The sequence below is a fragment of the Hylobates moloch genome, unplaced genomic scaffold (genome assembly GCF_009828535.3).
Source record: "Hylobates moloch isolate HMO894 unplaced genomic scaffold, HMol_V3 SCAFFOLD_444, whole genome shotgun sequence".
Taxonomy (NCBI): Eukaryota; Metazoa; Chordata; class Mammalia; order Primates; family Hylobatidae; genus Hylobates; species Hylobates moloch.
The window spans coordinates 1-18370 of record NW_026652719.1 but is presented as its reverse complement, the minus strand read 5'-3'; the positions used below and the strand labels follow the sequence as shown (position 1 = coordinate 18370).

The 18370-nt window shown below is 58.2% G+C and overlaps 1 protein-coding gene across 1 annotated transcript; it reads left to right on the top strand.

Annotated features, from left to right (window-relative positions):
• Positions 1–5: 5 nt before the first annotated feature.
• On the top strand, positions 6–13627 carry LOC116464336 (potassium voltage-gated channel subfamily C member 3-like; the record flags this gene model as incomplete). Its single annotated transcript, XM_032147594.2, is given in 6 exon segments — positions 6–371; positions 4478–5482; positions 5484–5586; positions 7771–7962; positions 8204–8330; positions 13545–13627. Coding segments are annotated over 5 exon segments (1770 nt in total), but the record flags the coding sequence as incomplete, so codon positions are not given.
• Between the last annotated feature and the right edge of the window lie 4743 nt (positions 13628–18370).

The window sequence follows — 18370 nt, the reverse complement described above, 5'->3', positions numbered from 1 at the left end:
TTGAGGAGGAGCTCGGCTTCTGGGGCATCGACGAGACCGACGTGGAGGCCTGCTGCTGGATGACCTACCGGCAGCATCGCGACGCTGAGGAGGCGCTCGACTCCTTCCAGGCGCCCGACCCCGCGGGCGCCGCCAACGCCGCCAACGCCGCCGGCGCCCACGACGGAGGCCTGGACGACGAAGCGGGCGCGGGCGGCGGCGGCCTGGACGGAGCGGGCGGCGAGCTCAAGCGCCTCTGCTTCCAGGACGCGGGCGGCGGCGCCGGGGGGCCGCCAGGGGGCGCGGGCGGCGCGGGCGGCACGTGGTGGCGCCGCTGGCAGCCCCGCGTGTGGGCGCTCTTCGAGGACCCCTACTCGTCGCGGGCTGCCAGGGTGAGCGCGCTCTCGGGGCCCCCATCCATCCCCCCCCCGCCTCTCCAGGCGCCCCCCAGTCTCCCAGGAGCGCCCCAGCTACACCCCTCCGGGTCCCTCTAGGCTTCTCAGTCTCCTAGAAGCCTCTTTCCCAATCCTGAGTCTCCTGGGCTCCTGCGAACACACCCGCCTCTCGCAGCCATCCCCCAGATCCTCCAAAGACAGTCTCCAACCTTCAGGCTCTTCCAGACCCCTCCAAAGTTCCCCCTCCCCCGCCAAGGCCACCCTAGACCCTTAGACACTTCCTTTAGACCGTGCATCTCCCGTGCTTCTCTGAACAACCCGGTCCCCACCTTTCCTGGGCTCCTCTGAGACCCTCCCCAACCCTCACGTCTCCTGGGCCCCTCCAAATCTCTTCTCACTACTCTTGGTCACCGTCCAGCCCTTGGTTTCTTGGACCTTCCCCAGCCCCTCAGAAGACATCCCTTCTCAGCCCTCAAATTCTCCTAGGCCCTGTGAGCCCTGTCCCCCACTTTCCCTGCCTTCCAGACTCTCTGGGGCCCCCTATTCAACTCTCAGTCTCTCCCCGCACCTCCCTGATTCACCCCGTGGCCCCTCTCCCAGAAGACCTCTCTCTCCAAGTTTGAATCTCGTGATTATTTTTTCTACCCCCTTCCTGCAGTATCTTCTGCTCTCCAAGTGTCAGAAAACTCCCCCACCCCAACCTCACAGCCTTCTGGGCCCCTCTGAACCTCCACTTGTTCTTGCCTGGACATTTTCACCTCCCAAGACTCATCTTGGGGCATCTGCTCCGCTGGAACCTCCAGGGCCCCTCTGTGTTCACTCTGTGTTCAACACTCTTCAACCTCCACGCCAACTCCCATCCCAAGGACTTTCCCTATAAAGCTCCAGACTTCCCCCAAGCCTTTCACACTCCTCCTCAGTGTCTCCAGAAGCATCCCATGCCATCTTATGCCTTTCCTCTCCAGAACCCTCACGTGTCCTCCAGAATTGTTCTTCCTCCTCCATAGATCCTCGCAGCTTCTCCCCTCCATCATTTTAACTGCAGAGTGCACTCTCTATCCCTGGGACTCCCCCCATCCAAAGCCCCCACAGCCCCTTTCCTAGTCTAAGTGACTTTTCCTCCTGCTCTAGAACTTTTTCTAACCTCAAACCCTGGGATGCCCCTCAAGTCATCAGCCCTAAAACTTTCATCTCAAAATAACTTACAATTCTTTCTACCTTGCCCTGGGATTCCTTCCACCTGCTCTCTTCCTTTCTCGAATCCCCCCTGTGCAAAACCCAGAACCTAGCCCCTCAGTCTGTCCCCCTCCATCAAAGTGAACCAAAGAGTCTTCTCTCCAAATTCCAGATTTTCCGCAAAGCTCTCTCCATCGCTCCCAGAAAACTTTCCTCAAGCATCCATAACTTCCTAGGCTAAATGACTACCCTCCCCCTGGGTTCTCTCCTGAACCTCTTCCTCCTACTAACTTCCTCCCTGTCCCGGGGACCCCGGAGGGAGAATGTGGTGGAAAAGGGGGGGCAGTGCAAAATGGGGGCAATTGGAAATGGGGGAAATAGGAGCGATCCCAGGACCCCCCTCCTGGGCTCCTGGGGACCCAAACACCCAGAGGAGCAGGTCTTGGCACCCTCCCCCCACCGTGCCGCGTCCTGAGCTGGGAAGGACGCGAAGCCGCAGTGCCGCATTCGCGCCGGAGGAGGGAGCGGGGGGGGGGCGCCTGGAGCCACCGCATAAAGTTTGGTCCCCAGAAAGCGCTGAGTTGGCGAGATTTGGGGTTGGATGGGGGGAGGTGGGGAAGAGGAGGTGCGGAAGGGACATGGCCCTAGATGCCCCCTCAAGACACTGAGCGGTTCCTTCCCCCATGGCCTGGGGCGCCATTCTCTCCTGTGACCCCATTGAAGGGTGCTGAGGTGAGGGGCGGGATGAAGTTAGAGTTCTTCTGTGATGGTCAGGCTAGGTGTTCGGGACAGCTACGGGAGATACTCATATACTCCGCCAGTGTGTTTTGGGTGTCCAGGGTGTGCCGAGCCCTTTCCAGCCTCCCAGTGAGATGGCTTGAGAGAGTTGGGAGCTGAGGCCAAACCAAAGTGGAGGGTCCGACCCTACAGCCCCCTGCCCCCGCCCCTTTCCTCGTAATCATTCCTTTCCTTCTTACAGAGACTCCATGCCCTCCTACCCCTCCTGCTTTTGACACACCCTGGAGTAAGGGGTTAAACCATCCCGACGCCGTCCAGCCTCTGCAGCTGCGCACTGCGGCGGGTGCCCACCTTTCCCTGTGCCCTGGGAGGGAAGGAGTTAATTAGACTGTTGGCCCTTGGCCCCCCGCCGGAAAGCAGCAACACTGCGGCTGCGCGTTGAATACTAGGCTCCGGCCCGGAAGGGGTTAAGACGGCCCCGAGCCGCTGCGGCTGCGCACTGCGGCGGGGGAGCTGTCCGCGGTACTGGCCGCCGTGCGCCCCGCCCCCCGGCCCGGCTGGCCCGCCCCCACTGCGGTGCCGCAGCTAGCGCCGCGCGCTCGGCTCAGAGGGGGCGGGGAACCAGGCATGCGCTCTGCGAAGGCCTCTGGCCTCTTAAACCACTGCAGAGAAGCGAGGGTGGGGGTGGGGGGAGTGCAGAGAGGACCTGCGCCGGCCCCCAGCCCACCCCAACGTCTAGGGTCCTCTCTGTGGCCCCGAAACTCTCCACCCCCTACTTCCCAGCTCTGCATCTCAGTGAAGTCAAGCCCAGAGCCCAACCCCTGTGGAGGAAGGGGGTACACAGAGGGACAGTGCTGGCCCTTGGCCCACCCCAAAGTCCAAGGTCCTCTGTGGTCCGGCAGTGGCCTCCCTGTGCTGTGTGCCCCTGATTAGTAGCAAAACTCCCCATGCCCTCCCTCCTCCACTACCCACAGGATTAAAACCCTCTCTTTACTATAACACCTGTCTTCCCTCCCCAATGCACTCCTCTCCCCTCCCACCCCTCTGCATATCTGATAAAGCCCATGACATCTCTAGGGGCCTGGCCCATTGCTTTCCTTCTCCAAGACCCTGACCCCACTCCCTCCTCTTCTACGCCTTCATCAAAACCCACATCACTGTGTGGCAGGACTCTGGTTATCCCCCATCTTGAAATGGCTCAGGACCCTTCACCCCTCATTCTCTGCCCCTTTGGCAAATGCCCTAACTTCTCTTTGGCCCTGGCTCTGCCTTCTCCCACAATGTCCAGGCCAGTGACTCTCCCTTCCTTTGCAGGGCCCTAAACCCTGCCTAACTCTCCTCTTTTATCTCCTCTTCCATTTTTGCAGGCTTAACCCTTCAACCCCTCCTCCCTTAAGGGCTCAGACCCCCAGCTCCCCTCTGTGGCACCACCACTGCTGTGTCCTCTCTGGGTGAGGCCTTGACCTTGCCCCCCAACTAACTGCTGCCTGCATACCCTAACAACAGCTCAGGTCTTCTTATTGTGTTCCAGGCACTGCTCCAAGCACTGTGTTTGGAGCCAAGTCCTTTGTACGCTCATCTAATTTAATCCTGACAACAATCCCACTACAAACTTCTGGTTCAGAAAGCTCAATCTCCTTGCCCAGTTTTGACAGGTTAAAAGCCAGATGCATACGCAGGCTCTCTGACTCTTATCCACTTCATGATTCTGCCTCCCTGCCCACCTTTTCCCCTTCCCCTCTGCTCAGCTCCAAGCTGAGCCCTAAAGCCTCCGAGACACACAGGATGTGTGATCTTAGGCCGGTGGCTCCCGTCCCACAGCAGAACCTGTGGACCCTGCTGGGGAGCCCTGAAATAGGACACAGGGAACAGGAGGGTGGGGGGAGGTGGTCTAGGAAACAGCAAGGGGCCAGAAATGTTTCCAAGGAAAGAAGCTGCCCATCTGCTGCGTCTGCTGGGGCCAGCTCTTCTCCAACTGCCTCTGTTCCTTTCTCTCCTCTTTTGCTAGCTTTAGAGGGGAGAATGGGATTCTCGAAGTGATGGAGCCACAGGGCTGAGATACCTGGATTTTGCCCAGAGTTTGGGCCCAGGAGGCTGGGAAAGGGGGCACTGGAAGGGTCTTCTGGATGTTATGGCCAACCCGATGCCTAGGTCACCTCTCGCCCTCTCTCTCCCTCCCTGCCCTGCAGTATGTGGCCTTCGCCTCCCTCTTCTTCATCCTCATCTCCATCACCACCTTCTGCCTGGAAACCCATGAGGGCTTCATCCATATCAGCAACAAGACGGTGACCCAGGCCTCCCCGATCCCCGGGGCACCTCCGGAGAACATCACCAACGTGGAGGTGGAGACGGAGCCCTTCCTGACCTACGTGGAGGGGGTGTGCGTGGTCTGGTTCACCTTCGAGTTCCTCATGCGCATCACCTTCTGCCCGGACAAGGTGGAGTTTCTTAAAAGCAGCCTCAACATCATTGACTGTGTGGCCATCCTGCCCTTCTATCTCGAGGTGGGCCTCTCGGGCCTCAGCTCCAAGGCTGCCAAAGACGTGCTGGGCTTCCTGCGGGTGGTCCGCTTCGTCCGCATCCTGCGCATCTTCAAGCTGACCCGGCACTTCGTGGGGCTGCGCGTGCTGGGACACACGCTCCGCGCCAGCACCAACGAGTTCCTGCTGCTCATCATCTTCCTGGCCCTGGGAGTGCTCATCTTCGCCACCATGATTTACTACGCTGAGCGCATTGGCGCCGACCCCGATGACATCCTGGGCTCCAACCACACCTACTTCAAGAACATCCCCATTGGCTTCTGGTGGGCCGTGGTCACCATGACGACCCTGGGCTATGGAGACATGTACCCCAAGACATGGTCGGGGATGCTGGTCGGGGCGCTGTGTGCCCTGGCGGGGGTGCTGACCATCGCCATGCCCGTGCCCGTCATTGTCAACAACTTTGGCATGTACTATTCGCTGGCCATGGCCAAGCAGAAGCTGCCCAAGAAGAAGAACAAACACATCCCCCGGCCCCCGCAACCGGGCTCGCCCAACTACTGCAAGCCTGACCCACCCCCGCCACCCCCGCCCCACCCACACCCCGGCAGCGGGGGCATCAGCCCGCCGCCACCCATCACCCCACCCTCCGTGGGGGTGACTGTGGCCGGGGCCTACCCAGCGGGGCCCCACACGCACCCCGGGCTGCTCAGGGGGGGGAGCGGGCGGGCTGGGGATCATGGGGCTGCCTCCTCTGCCGGCCCCCGGTGAGCCTTGCCCGTTGGCTCAGGAGGAGGTGATTGAGATCAACCGGGCAGGTGAGCCTGGGCGTCAGGGGTCGGGGGCACAGGTGGAGACCTGGGGAGGACTGGGGAGGTAGCTGCCGGAGTTCAGAGAGCCTGGGGTGGTCGGCGTCGAAGAGGTGAGGGAGAAAAAAGCCAACAGCAGGAGCTCAGGCCAAGAAGTAAGCACAGATAATCACACAGAGACACAGGTTTCATGGGAAAGAGTTTTGGGGAGAAACAGATTTGCGAGGTATTCAGAGGGGCTGGCGAGGCAGAGGCAGTGTCATCAGCTGTGCAGAGAGAGGGACCCGGAGGAGCGTGGGGCTCAGAGAGAGACACAGAGAGAGGGTCTCACACGAATCACAGACAGACCCGAGGCAGAACCCCAGGGAACATAGCAGCATCTGAGCATCCGGGAGACAGCCCTGAGGGAAGAGAGACTGAAGCCGATAGGGTCTGAGGCGGGGAGTCAGAAACCGAGATTGTCATGGAGACCAGAGAGAGATGGGATGTAGATTTTGGGCGGAGGTGGGGGCAGTCAGCGGCAGAGAGTTTGGGTTCTAACGACAGCAAGCCCAAGAGGCAGACAGACTTCAAAACGGAGAGTCAGGCCAGGGCAGAGCCCCCAGGGCAGAACGGAAGCCAGGGCCTGGTCAGTTGGCTTTGCTGCAGGCAGCCTGGGAGGGTCCCGGAGAGAGATCCAGAGAGGTGCTGCTCAGAGGAAGAGACGAGCGAGAGAGATGAGGGAGAAGAAAGTTACCTGTGCTTCTGTGTGTGTTCCTCCCCCAGGGGGTGTCTATGCCTCAGAGGCAGTGGCTTGGGAGTCTGGGAAGAAGGAGAGGCTGGTGGCCCCCCCGTACTGCCCTGCCTTAAGTAGGTCAAGAAAGGGAGCTGGGCCACCTGGCCCCCATCTTGCTCCCTCAGCCACAGACCCAGTTTCACACCAATTAAAAATAGCCGGAGTCAGAGCCTAGGGGACCCCCAGGTCCCACCTCCCATCTCTCACCTAACCCAGCCCTTGGTGCCCTTCCCAGAGCCCAGCACTTCTCCCTGAACAGCCACTTCCTAGCCTGCCACATCCTCTCCAGCCATCCCTCCACCCCCTACCCCTACCCCAACCAAGCCCCCCGAAGTTCGCTCCAGCCAACCACCCCCCAACACTGCCTCAACTTCTCCCGAACACCCGGCTTGCTTCATCCACAACCAGCTCTCTCTTTTTTTTCTTATTCCAAGATGGAGTCTCACTCTGTCTCCCAGGCTGGAGTGCAGTGGCAACATCTTGGCTCACTGCAACCTCCGCCTCCTGGGTTCAAGTGATTCACCTACCTCAGCCTCCAGAGTAGCTGGGAATACAGGCGCCCGCCACCGTGCCCGGCTAATTTTTGTATTTTTAGTAGAGATGGGGTTTCACCATGTTGGTCAGGCTGGTCTCGAACTCCTGACCTTAAGGGATCTACCCACCTCGGCCTCCCAAAGTGCTAGGATTACAGGCGTAAGCCACCACGCCTGGCATCTTTTATCTTTTATCTTTTTTGGAGACAGGGTCTCACTCTATCACCCAGGCTGAAGCAGTAAAACTATTATGGCTCACTGCAGGCTGACCTCCCAGGTTCAAGTGATCCTCCTGCCTCAGCCTCCAGAGTAGCTGGGACTATAGGCATGTACTACTATACCCAGCTGATTTTTCTATTTTTTGTAGAGATGGAGTTTTGCTATGTTGCCAGGGCTGGTCTCAAACTCATGGCCTCAAGCAATTCTCCCACCTCAGCCTCACAATGTGCTGGGATTATAGGCATGAGCCACTGTGGCCAGCTCCAGACCGTATCTTTAAACAGCATCCCACCCCAGTCCTACCCTTCCTGGCACCCCACACCTGGCACCACTACCACATCCCAGCTCTCAACACCTCCCTGCACCACCAGGGAGTCCAACTCCCTGTCCAGACCACCCTTCCCGACTGCAGTCACCCTTCCCAGCACTCAACACCCCTCCATGATCACCCCCCAGCCGCGCCCCCTTGATACTCTCTCCCAGCTGTGCCCCCTGCCACCCTCCTGGCCACTCCTTCCCATCACCCTGCCCTTGAATCTCCACTTCCAGTGCCAAACATCCGCCGACGCTCCCAGCATCTGCTCCTCACAGACATCTCGCCCCAGCGCGTGTTCATCGCACCTCACTCTCTCCTTTGTCTCTCTGTCTGACCACCTTGGGATGCAGATCCTCGCCCCAATGGGGATCCGGCAGCAGCTGCGCTTGCCCACGAGGACTGCCCAGCCATTGACCAGCCCGCCATGTCCCCGGAAGACAAGAGCCCCATCACGCCTGGAAGCCGTGGCCGCTATAGCCGGGACCGAGCCTGCTTCCTCCTCACCGACTATGCCCCTTCCCCTGATGGCTCCATCCGAAAAGGTGAGGTGCCCCCCCACTGACCCCCTGGGACCCTCCCTCTCTCTCCCCTGCCCAGGGGAGGGAGGAGAGGGGATGGGGGAGGAGGCACTGGACTTCCCTTCCCCCTTCCCTTGGCCCCAAACTGCCTCCCTCCCAGATCTTCCCCGTACCCCCGCCCCCAGTTTCCTCACCACTGACCCTTCACCTGTCTTTATTCCATGTCCATTCCCCCCAACCCTCTGGCCTCTTCCCCCACCCCCAGCCACTGGTGCTCCCCCACTGCCCCCCCAAGACTGGCGTAAGCCAGGCCCCCCAAGCTTCTTGCCCGACCTCAACGCCAACGCCGCGGCCTGGATATCCCCCTAGTGGACGAACCCCCTCCCCCCGGGGTAAGTAGCCCCCACCCTCTGATCCCCCGGACCCCTAGATTCCCCACTCCTGCCTGACTAACCCTTCTGAGAACATGCAGCCCCCACTGACCGAGACTCCGGCCCCCTCACTGCAAGCAGCTGCACCCAGTTAACCCCCAGCTCCTGACACTGACCCCACACCCACCTACCCAGGACTCACCCTGCTCCTCACTAACCCCCGAACTAACCCAACCCTGCCTCCCACACTGCACCTGCCCTCACGACTGACCCCATCCTCACTGCCATCAACATCTCTGCCTCCCTCCTTGGTCCTAGGTTTTTTTTAAAAATTCAATCAGGAATATGGAGGGCATACCCAGAACACTTCTGGGTGCAGAATGGGGAGAGAAAGGCTCAGCCATCCGTCCATGCCCCTGTGTGAATTCAGCCAGCGCTTAGACAGCACCCACGCGTCCCAGGTACTGGGCATGGGGAGTTCAACCGTGAACAAAATCCATGCCCCCAGGAGCTTCCGCTTTGGAGCAGGAGGCAGACACGGACCTAGAAAGTCATGGTTTGAGGCGATACATGCTAAAATGGAGGGAGCACAGACAGTAAGAGGAGCACTAGAAACTCCCAGGGGGCGGGGCCGGGCATCAGGGAAGACTCCATATCTGCAGTGGGGCCTTAAGGTTGAGCAGGAGTTCTGACCACACGCAGAGGAAGAAATCCCATCCACAGGAATGGCTGGAGGGAACCGCAGGACAGAGCTTAGGAGACTAGACCGCAGAGGGAGGATTCTCAGGTAGAGATGAGGCAGGCTCCAGGCTGAGAGGCTGCAGCCTTGTGTAGGGGCCTGGGGAGGAGGCAGGTGAGCTGGGAGGGGCAGCTCTGGGGTCTTGTGATGGGAGGCTGGAAGTCAGGAGGCTGGAGAGGAGGCTGAGGTGACAGGTGGAAGCCTGAGCTGGGGCCAGGGCTGGGAGGATGGAGAGGAAGGGACGAGGCCGAGAGACTCAGGGGTCAGGGATCAGAAGGGACAGGCTGGGGGCTGCCGGCCATGCAGAAGTGAGGGGGATAGAGTGTGGTGCTATTTAGTAGATGAATCATTCAGCAAATATCACCAAGTACTTACCACATGCTAGGAATTTAACATATATTCTTTAATCCTTGTAACAACCTGAGCCAACTCCTAGCTCCTTTCATTCATGTATTCAATCCATTCATTCACTGTTTCAGCAACTGATTCTTTTTTTTTTTTTTTTTTTTTTTTTGAGAGTGTCTTGCTATGTCACCTGGGCTGGAGTGCAATGGTGCAATCTCAGCTCACTGCAACCTCTGCCTCCTGGATTCAAGCGATGGGGTCTCGCTATGTTGGCCAGGTTGGTCTTGAACTCCTGGGCTCAAGCAATCCTCCTGCCTTCGCCTCCCAAAGTGCTAAGATTACAGGCATGGCCATGGCCACAACTGATTCTTGAGAACACAGTTGCAGGCACTACAGATTTGGGATAAAACAAAGCATGAATCTGCCATCACGGTTTACAATCTCTAGATCATAAGGGGTCAGCAAACTAACTCCAGCCTGAGGGCCTGATCTTTCAGCCATCTGTTTTTATAAACAAAGCTTTACTGGAACACAACCATGTTAAGCTACAACAGCAGAGTGGAATAATTGGGACAGAGACTATATAGCTCCTATAGCCAAAGAGATTTACTATCTGGCCTTTTACAGGAAAAGCTTCCAGCCCCTCACAGGGAGAAGCAGAAAATAAGCAATTAAGGCCAGGTGGGTGGCTCACATCTGTAATCCCAGCACTTTGGGAGGCCTAGGACAGTGGATCACTTGAGGTCAGGAGTTCGAGACCAGCCTGGCCAACATGGTGAAACCTCATCTCTACTAAAAATACAAAAATTAGCCGGGCATGGTGGTGGGCACCGGTAGTTCCAGCTACTTGGGAGGCTGAGGTAGGAGAATCAGTTGAACCAGGGAGGCGGAGGTTGCAGTGAGCCAAGATCACGCCACTGCATTCCAGCCTGGGCTACAAACAGAGTGAGACTCCCTCTCAAAAAAAAAAAAAAGAGAAGAAAAGAAGCAATTAAGATAAAGATAAAGGAACAAGGCTATTACTCTGGCCACTTCAGTTGACGAGGTCTGGCTGGGCACAGTGGCTGCTGCCTATAACCCCAGCACTTTGGGAGGCCAAGGTGGGAGTATCATTTGAGCCCAGGAATTTGAGACCAGCCTGGGCAACACAGCAAGACCATTTCCTCAAAAAAAAAAAACTTAGGTGTGGTGGTGCATGCCTGTAGACCCAGTTACTTGGGAGGCTGAGGTGGGAGGACTGCTGAGCCCAGTAGTCTGGGAGGCTGCAGTGAGCCATGATTGTGCCATGGTGCTCCAGCCTGGGGGGACAGAGTAAGACCCTGTCTCTGGGGAAGGAAAGGAGTTCTGCAAAGGACTTTTTGAGGAGGTGACACAGAACCTGGAGGGTGAAAAGGGCCAGGCAGGCAGAAGAAACAGCAAGTGCACAGGCCCTGAGCTGCCCGGGGGAGGGGGTGGAAGATGAGCTTGGCTTGTTTAAGGGACAGCAAGGAGCGCAGTGACGCTGATCCCAGTGGCCAAGGGGAGAGGGCTGCTGGAGTCCAGGGAGAAAGATCAGGTTGGGTTTTCGGCCATGGTGAGGAGGTGGGACTTTATCTTAAACGTGAAGGGAAGCCACCTGAAGGTATGTGATCCATCACGCATTCATTCAACAACCGCCTATGGAATCTTCTTTAGAAATGCAGAGACACATCCTAAAGGATCCCTGTCCACAGCCTAAGGAGATACCATAAGGGAACCTGAGGGGCCTCCAGGGATGGCCTCACCTAAACCCCTGTGTTTCACAGACGTTCAAGGAAGGCCATGACCAACCCACCACCCCAGGCCACAGAGCACAAGGGCCGAGACCCCAGGCTTCCGGGCTCCTAGTCCAGAGGGGGGACTGTCTGGCTCCTTGTTCCATCCCCCCCACCTCTCCTTTTTGCAACCCCCCCATCATTGTCCATTTCCATCTCATTACCCCCCCACTCCCCTCCCTGCTCCTAACTCCTCCCCCTGCTTGCACCCACTCCCAGTCCTTTACCTCCCTCTGTTCCCCACCCCCAGGTCTAGAGGGGCCCCTGTGGGATTGAGGGGGAGAGGGTGCGGGGAGGGTGTGGGCCTATGGGTGAGGGAGGATTGGGGTGGGGGTGGCTGGGTGGGGGAGGTCCCTGCTTCTCTTGCCTATGATGCCAAAATCCATTCATTGAACTCAAATCATGGCTGGAGCTGATGGGGTGGGCTGAAGCCTCTACCCCTGGTGCCCTGGATCCTTCCCCCTCCAGCCCTCCCCAAGCCTTCTCCTTGCTGTCCTTCAGCCCCACAACCCTCCCTCCCACAAGACCCCTTTGGCCTATTGCTCCCCATGCTCCTTCCCTCAAGAGTCTCTCCTACCACAGCCTTCCCTTCCCAACCTTTTTGTTTTTGTTTTTGAAATGGGGTCTCGCTCTGTCGCCCCGGCTGGAGTGCAGTGGCGCAATCTTGGCTCACTGCAGCCTCTGCCTCCCAGGTTCAAGTGACTGTCCTGTGTCAGCCTCCAGAGTAGCTGGAATTACAGGTGCCTGCCACCATGCCTGGCTAATTTTTGGATTTTTAGTAGAGATGGGGTTTTGTTGGCCAGGCTGGTTTCGAACTCCTGGACTCAAGTGATCTGCTTGCCTTGGCCTCCCAAAGTGCTGGGATTACAGGTCTGAGCCACTGCGCCACGCTTCTTCCCTCCCTAATTGTCCCCTATGGTCCTCCCAAGACCCTCCTTCCCTCCGGGCTTGTCCTCCACCCCTGCTCCTCCCTGCTACATCTGCCCTCACCTGATCACTGGCTCCCACTCCTCCCCAGCACTCTCCCTCCTCCCATCCTTCCCCCTCCCCTCCCCCTCCCCAGCCACCCCGGAAGCTCCTTCCATATTTGATGTCTCAGCCGCCCCCCATTTCACTGCTCCCCTCCCCCGGAAAACACCAGAGAGGAGGAAGAGATCCCGGCGGCGTTTCTCCGTCCCCCCAACAGTGAGGCTGTGTTGGGGGGTTTCCCCTGACCATCCTCTCCCCACCCCCGTGACTCTGTGTATTTCTGTCCCCAGCTCTTGTCACCGCCTGAGACCTCGCGAGACTCTCGGTCCCCCCCCTGCCCCTTCCCCCCAGGTTAGCAATTGGGAATGGCTGGGAGGGGGTGTCCCCAAGACACTGGGCTTCAATTCTCCCCCCAAGCCCTCTCCTACGATCAAGACACCTTTTGTCCAGACAGCTCCCTTAGCGTTGCCTGGAAAAGCCACAGAACTCCTTGCGGGGGTGCAGAACCCTGCAGGCAGCCCCAGGCTTTGCAGAAACCACACACACTGCTGCTGGATCTTGAGTCCCATTAGCTGTGAGATGCCCGTGAGAGCCTTCCCGCACCCGTCAGAAGCTCAGAGCCTTCTTGGACCCTTTAAAGATGTCCCTCTCCCCAGCCCTCCGCCTCACCGCCCGCCACCCCCGACCCCGTCCTTAGAATCTTCTGGAGGAGGCTCCCTCCCCCCCACCCCACCCCCACTGCTTCTGGAGTTCTCATCTGACTCCCCAAGGGCACTGCCAGCTTCGCTCCACTCAGCCCCCTTGCAGACCCCACCCCCTGCCTGCCCTCTTTCCCTACAACTAGGTCAACCCCCAGCCCCGCCATGGCGGCCGCACCGTTCCCTGCCCTCTCCGCTGGCTGCTCCCACGTGCATTCCACCCAGCCCCTCCCCACGCCCCTGCCGCCCACCATCCCGCCTTGCTGCCCCCCACCTTTTGCCTCAGATGAGGGGACCAATGGAGGGGAGGAAGGGGGGTAGACTGTGGTGGGAATGGGGCGGAGGAGGCTCGGTGGGTACCAACCTGCCTCCTAATCCAGAGTCTCTCCCCCCTCCCCGATGTCTCCACCTTTCTCATCGATGTTGACTGACTCCCCGATTTGTTCACTTTCTCTCTCCATCTTCTTGGTTCATCTCTGTCTATCTCTGTCTCTTGTCATCCGTCCTTTTGTGTCTGTGTCTGCCTGACTCTCTCTCTCGCCTTCTTTGTCTCTGGGTATCTCTTGTCCTCCCCTTCCATTTCTTTCTCTCTCTGTCTCTTTCTCCCTGCCTTGGGTCTGTCTGTCGGACCCTTCCCTGCACCCCATCTTCGTGCTTCCCCCCTGTTTCTGCACACCTCCCCACCCCCCAGGTTACGAGAAATCCCGCAGCCTGAGCAGCATCGCGGGCCTGAGCGGGGTGTCCCTGCGCCTCGCGCCCCTTGCCACCCCCCCCTGGCTCTCCCCGGGCCGCCCGCCGCGCTCCCCCGACCCTGCCCTCCATCCTTTAGCGCTCCCCTCCCCCCTGTGGGGGGACTCGGGGGTGACCGGGAAGAAGGTCAAAGGAGCTGGGGGTGGGGGGTGGGGAAAAGGGTTTTTTTAAAAAAATCAAAAAGTCATTAATAATATGCAACCGAGATGACGATGCCAGCAGACACCCCCGGGCCCCTCACCCCCAACCTGGGCCCCCAGGATGGAGAGAGGGGCCACAGCCCGTCCCCCCAACTCTTCCCTCCCCCCAAAAAGCCTTCTCAGGTCTCCACGAGCCATAGGACATCTCCCTGCCATCAACTTGTGTAAATAAGTCCAAATTATGCCAGTTACATCTTGGGGCACCTCCCCCCCACACACTGCATGCCTTCCCTAACCTGGAGCCCCCACTCCAAGTCCACCTCAGCAATAAGCCGCCAGGGGCCGCATGCGCGGGTTTGAGGGGCAGGCCCTTTGGAAAGGGGGCTGGCACCTCCCAGGGGTCGGGCTGGCCTTTAAGGTCTCCAGCCTTCCCATCCTTCACCCCAGGAGGACAACCAACCCTGTGTGTTGATTAGGAGAAAACAAACCAGAAACTAGAAACAGTGTAGGGGAAGGAGGAACAGTTACCCAAGCCCCAAATCGGAGTTGAGCTCAGATGGTGGGAGGGCGGGGCGGGCTTCGGACCTGCTCCCTCAGCCGTTAGGAGAATCCCTCTGGTGAATTTCACCCTCTCATCCGCCCCTTCCCCCAGGGACCAGCTCGCCTCTATTCTTGCTGCATGGACTCAGACCTCCTATCCCAGAATTCCTGGGATGATCTGGCCCTAGCACACGAAATTTCCCAACTATCCCCCTCCATTCCTAGGACATGAGACCTGCACCCAGAATTCTGAGACTGACCCTGGCACCCCACATCTCCCAATCCCCACACACTCCTGCGACTTAACCTCTGCACACAGAGGCTCCCCGCACCGCCCTCCCTCCCCACTCCCGCCACCCCAAACACCCCCACCAAATTCCCTGAACTGCATCCCAGCACTTCTCAAACCTCCAAGACTTGACCCAGCTCTTTTCAGCTCAAATTCAGCCTTTGGGATGCTCCAAATCCTTCCCACAACTGACATTTCCTGGACACCCCCAAATCCTCAGGCCTGTTCCCCACCCACATCCCCAAAGCCCTAACAGACTTGTCCAGCCCAGGTTCCCTTAATGCTAGAACTTCCAAGATAGGCGCAACCTATCTGCACTTCCAGGGAACCAGACCCTCCCCAAGCACCCTCTTTGTCTTATGCCTAACCCTGAGTCCCTTCCCTGAGATGGTGCCCCAAAGGTACCCTCTTCACAGACACCAGTGTTTCCCAGAGGGTTGTATTTGTACCTTCGGTGGTGTGCTAAGGTTTGAGGCAGTATGAGGACAAACACTTGTTTTAAAAGTTTTGTCTCTAATACGCATTTTGTACAGAAGCCGGTAAGTGCAGGCATCGCGGCTTGGCTAGGACAAGGTTTATTTAGGTTAAGAGTGTTTCCATTTAAAGTAGTCCACAAATGATCACAGAGGCTGTTCCCGAAGGGAGGGACACTGGAATATCAGAAGATTGGGAACCGACAACACCCAACTCGGCTGGGATCCCAGCCCCCCTTCCCCAGCGGTCCTCACCGCGTCACGCTCGCGGGTGGAAAATCATTTCCCACCTCCTATCCTGGCTCAAGGATGCGCTACCTCCCCCAAGCCCAGAGACCACACCGGTCCCAGACTCTTTAGCGGACCCCCCTTTTGGAGCCGGGGTCCCACGGAATTAGCCACCTCCCTCCCTCTGCTCCCACGGCCTCAGGAACCCCCCACTCGAGGGTGGATGGGGGGCGTCACTGAGCACGATTCTCGATGCAACGATTCCTATGCAAGGGGCATTTTGAGTCCCCCCCATCCTTCCCTCGGACCCTAAACCCTGGTGAATCAGGGGTGAGGGGTGGGGCGGGTTTTGGTGGGGGCGGGGCAAAGGGCTAGGGGCTCCAGACACCAGGGGACGGGGTGGGGACTGGTTATATTGCCAAAGGGTTCAACTTCTTTAACAAGCCCCCCCGTTTCCCCTGACCTTCACGAAAGCCGAAGGGGGCGGGGAAAGGGGGTGAGGGTCTTTTCCAAAGGGTACTGACCTCTTCCCAACGTCTCCCTCTGCTCGCCAATCCGCCACACGTACCCAGCTTTTTAGTTCAGCTTTTCAAAATAACCACAATCATGATAAACTTCTACAAAACGTGATTCTCCTCCCCTCCCACCCCATCCCCCAAGTCAACAGTGTGGGATTCGGGGAGGGAGAGAGCGAGCTAAAGGGACTCTTTCCAAGTCCCGGCTCCCCCTTTTCCCTCCTGCCGCCAGGGTGCCTGCACCTACACGCATGCGCTGCATGACGCGCCCCCCACACGCATGTCGCGCCCCTCCTGCGCTCCGGGAACGCACGGACACGGGCCAGGGGGCGGGGCGATTGGGGAGGAATGAATGGCGGGGGGGTTTTCCTGAGCTCCGCGGCTCACCCTCCCCAACACACGCGCACACACACACACACACACACAGCAATAAGTTTCTCTCACTCAAATGTGGGCGGGGCGGGCCTAGCCTGTCGCTGGTGGGGGAAGTGGCGAGGGGGCGCTCTCAGGGATGGGGGCGGGGTTCGGAGACAGTGTGGGGAGGGGAGGTCTGCAAATCGTCCAACTCTGGTGCTAATGGCGGGTATTCTCAGCCCACCCGCAGGGCAGGGAGGGAGGGGTCGGCGTGGCCCCTTCCCCAAGCCTCCCCCACGCCCACCCTGGGTGCATGAACCGCCCAATGCAGAAGCTGCCGCATGTCACCCCCCTCTCCCCAAAGAAAAAGTGTCATGCCCCCTTCCCACCCACCCTCACTCACCACCAAAATAAAGGTTTCCTTTTCATTTAAAAATTGCCTCCTGTGTGCCTGCTAGGAAAGTCTCCTGATTGCGGCTGGGGCGCACAGAGGGATTGGGACTTCTAGAGTGGGGCCCTATTGCTGGGCACAGTGGCTCAGGCCAGTAATCCAAGCACTTCGGGAGGCCAAGGACGCAGGAAGATCGCTTGAGGCCAGGAGTTCAAGACCAGGCTGGGCAACACAAGAGAGACCCTGTCTTTACAAAAAATAAAATAAAATTAGCCAGGTGTGGTGGCGTCTGTAGTGCCAGCTACTCCGGAGGCTGAGGTGAGAGGATCCCTTGAGCCTGGGAGGTCGAGGCTGCAGTGAGCTGTGATTGTGCCACTGTGACAGAATCCAGCCTGGGTGACAGAGTGAGACCCTTTCTCAATTTTTTAAAAAAGGGGAGGATGGGCTTTGGTGATCCTGACATCCGCTCCATGGCTTGCACCTTATTTAAGGCAAGCACCTGCCTCAGTTTCCCTGATGGTAAAAATGGGGATAAACACCTCTAACTGAAAATCCACTGAGGACTCAGTCTGAGGAACCTGAGCCCCCCCATGAGGGTGCCTAGTTCCCACAAGAGGGATAGACCTGGGTCCCCAGGGTGGGGTCAGGGGCTGAGGGCTCAGACTATATGTGCTGACTCTGAGGCCAGACTGTCTGGGTTCAAACTGTTTCAACTTCTTAGTAGCTGTGTGTCCTTGGGCAAGTCACTCAGCCTCTCTGAGCCTGTTTCCACCACTCTAAAAGGGTGGGAGGGGCGTCACTTAGTTTTTCAGCAAATATTGAGTGAATGCCTGCTGTGTGCCAGACACTGTTCTAGGCACTGGAGTGCAATGAAATCTCTACCTGTAGTGCTGTGCTAAGGGTTAAGATAAACTGTGTGCTTAGCACAGCACCCAGCACAAACGACCACAGCTGTCTTTTTGTTTTGTTTTGCTGTTGGGACAGGATCTCACTCTTCACCCATGCTACAGTGCAGTGACGCAATCATAGCTCACTGCAGCCTCCACCCCCTGGGCTCAAGTGATCCTCCCACCTCAGCCTCCCGAAGTGCTGGGATCACAGGTATGAGCCACTGCAGCAGGCCTGTCATTTATTTTGCAAACACTTAAGAGTTGGCTCGAGTGCAACACCCCTTCTAGCACTCACTGGGGGCGTGGAGTGAGGGATGCTGCTGCTCTGAGACTGTTCCTTCATCTGTATAGTGGAGGGAATATTTCCGTTATACACTGGAGTGAGGAGGAAAGGAGTTACGAAGCGCCTGATCCACAGGATGCCCGTGTATACCCACGCAGCTGTGATTCTAACCAGCAGGCTGCCTGACCTGCTGCCCTAGCAGGCTGAAGCAGCCTGTGCCCATCCTGCCCCATCAGAGACCCCCTGCAGGAACACACACAGCCACACAGATGGTCCAGTCGGGTTGGAGTTTATTTCTGCCAGAGCCTGGGAGGGTAAAGGACACTCCTTTAGTCCCAGAGGGAGCCTCTGAACCCTCAGAGCAACCAGAAGGGAGGGCAGAGCATGGGCAGCAGCAGGAGTGAGAGAGGTCCCCTTGTCCTGCCCCTTTGCAAGGGTTCAAGGATGGTGGAGGCGTGGGGCTTCTGTCGCTCAGGGGTTCAGGGGTGGACGCAGAAATGGGGGAAGGAGAGTGGCTACGTAGAGAGAGAGTGAAAGCGAGATTCCTAAAAAGATGCACAGAGAGACCCTCAGAGAGGCCAAGAGAGACAGTGAGAGGGTAGGGAAGGAGAGGGAGGGAGAGAGAGAGAGAGAGAGAGAGAGAGAGAGAGAGAGAGAGAGAGAG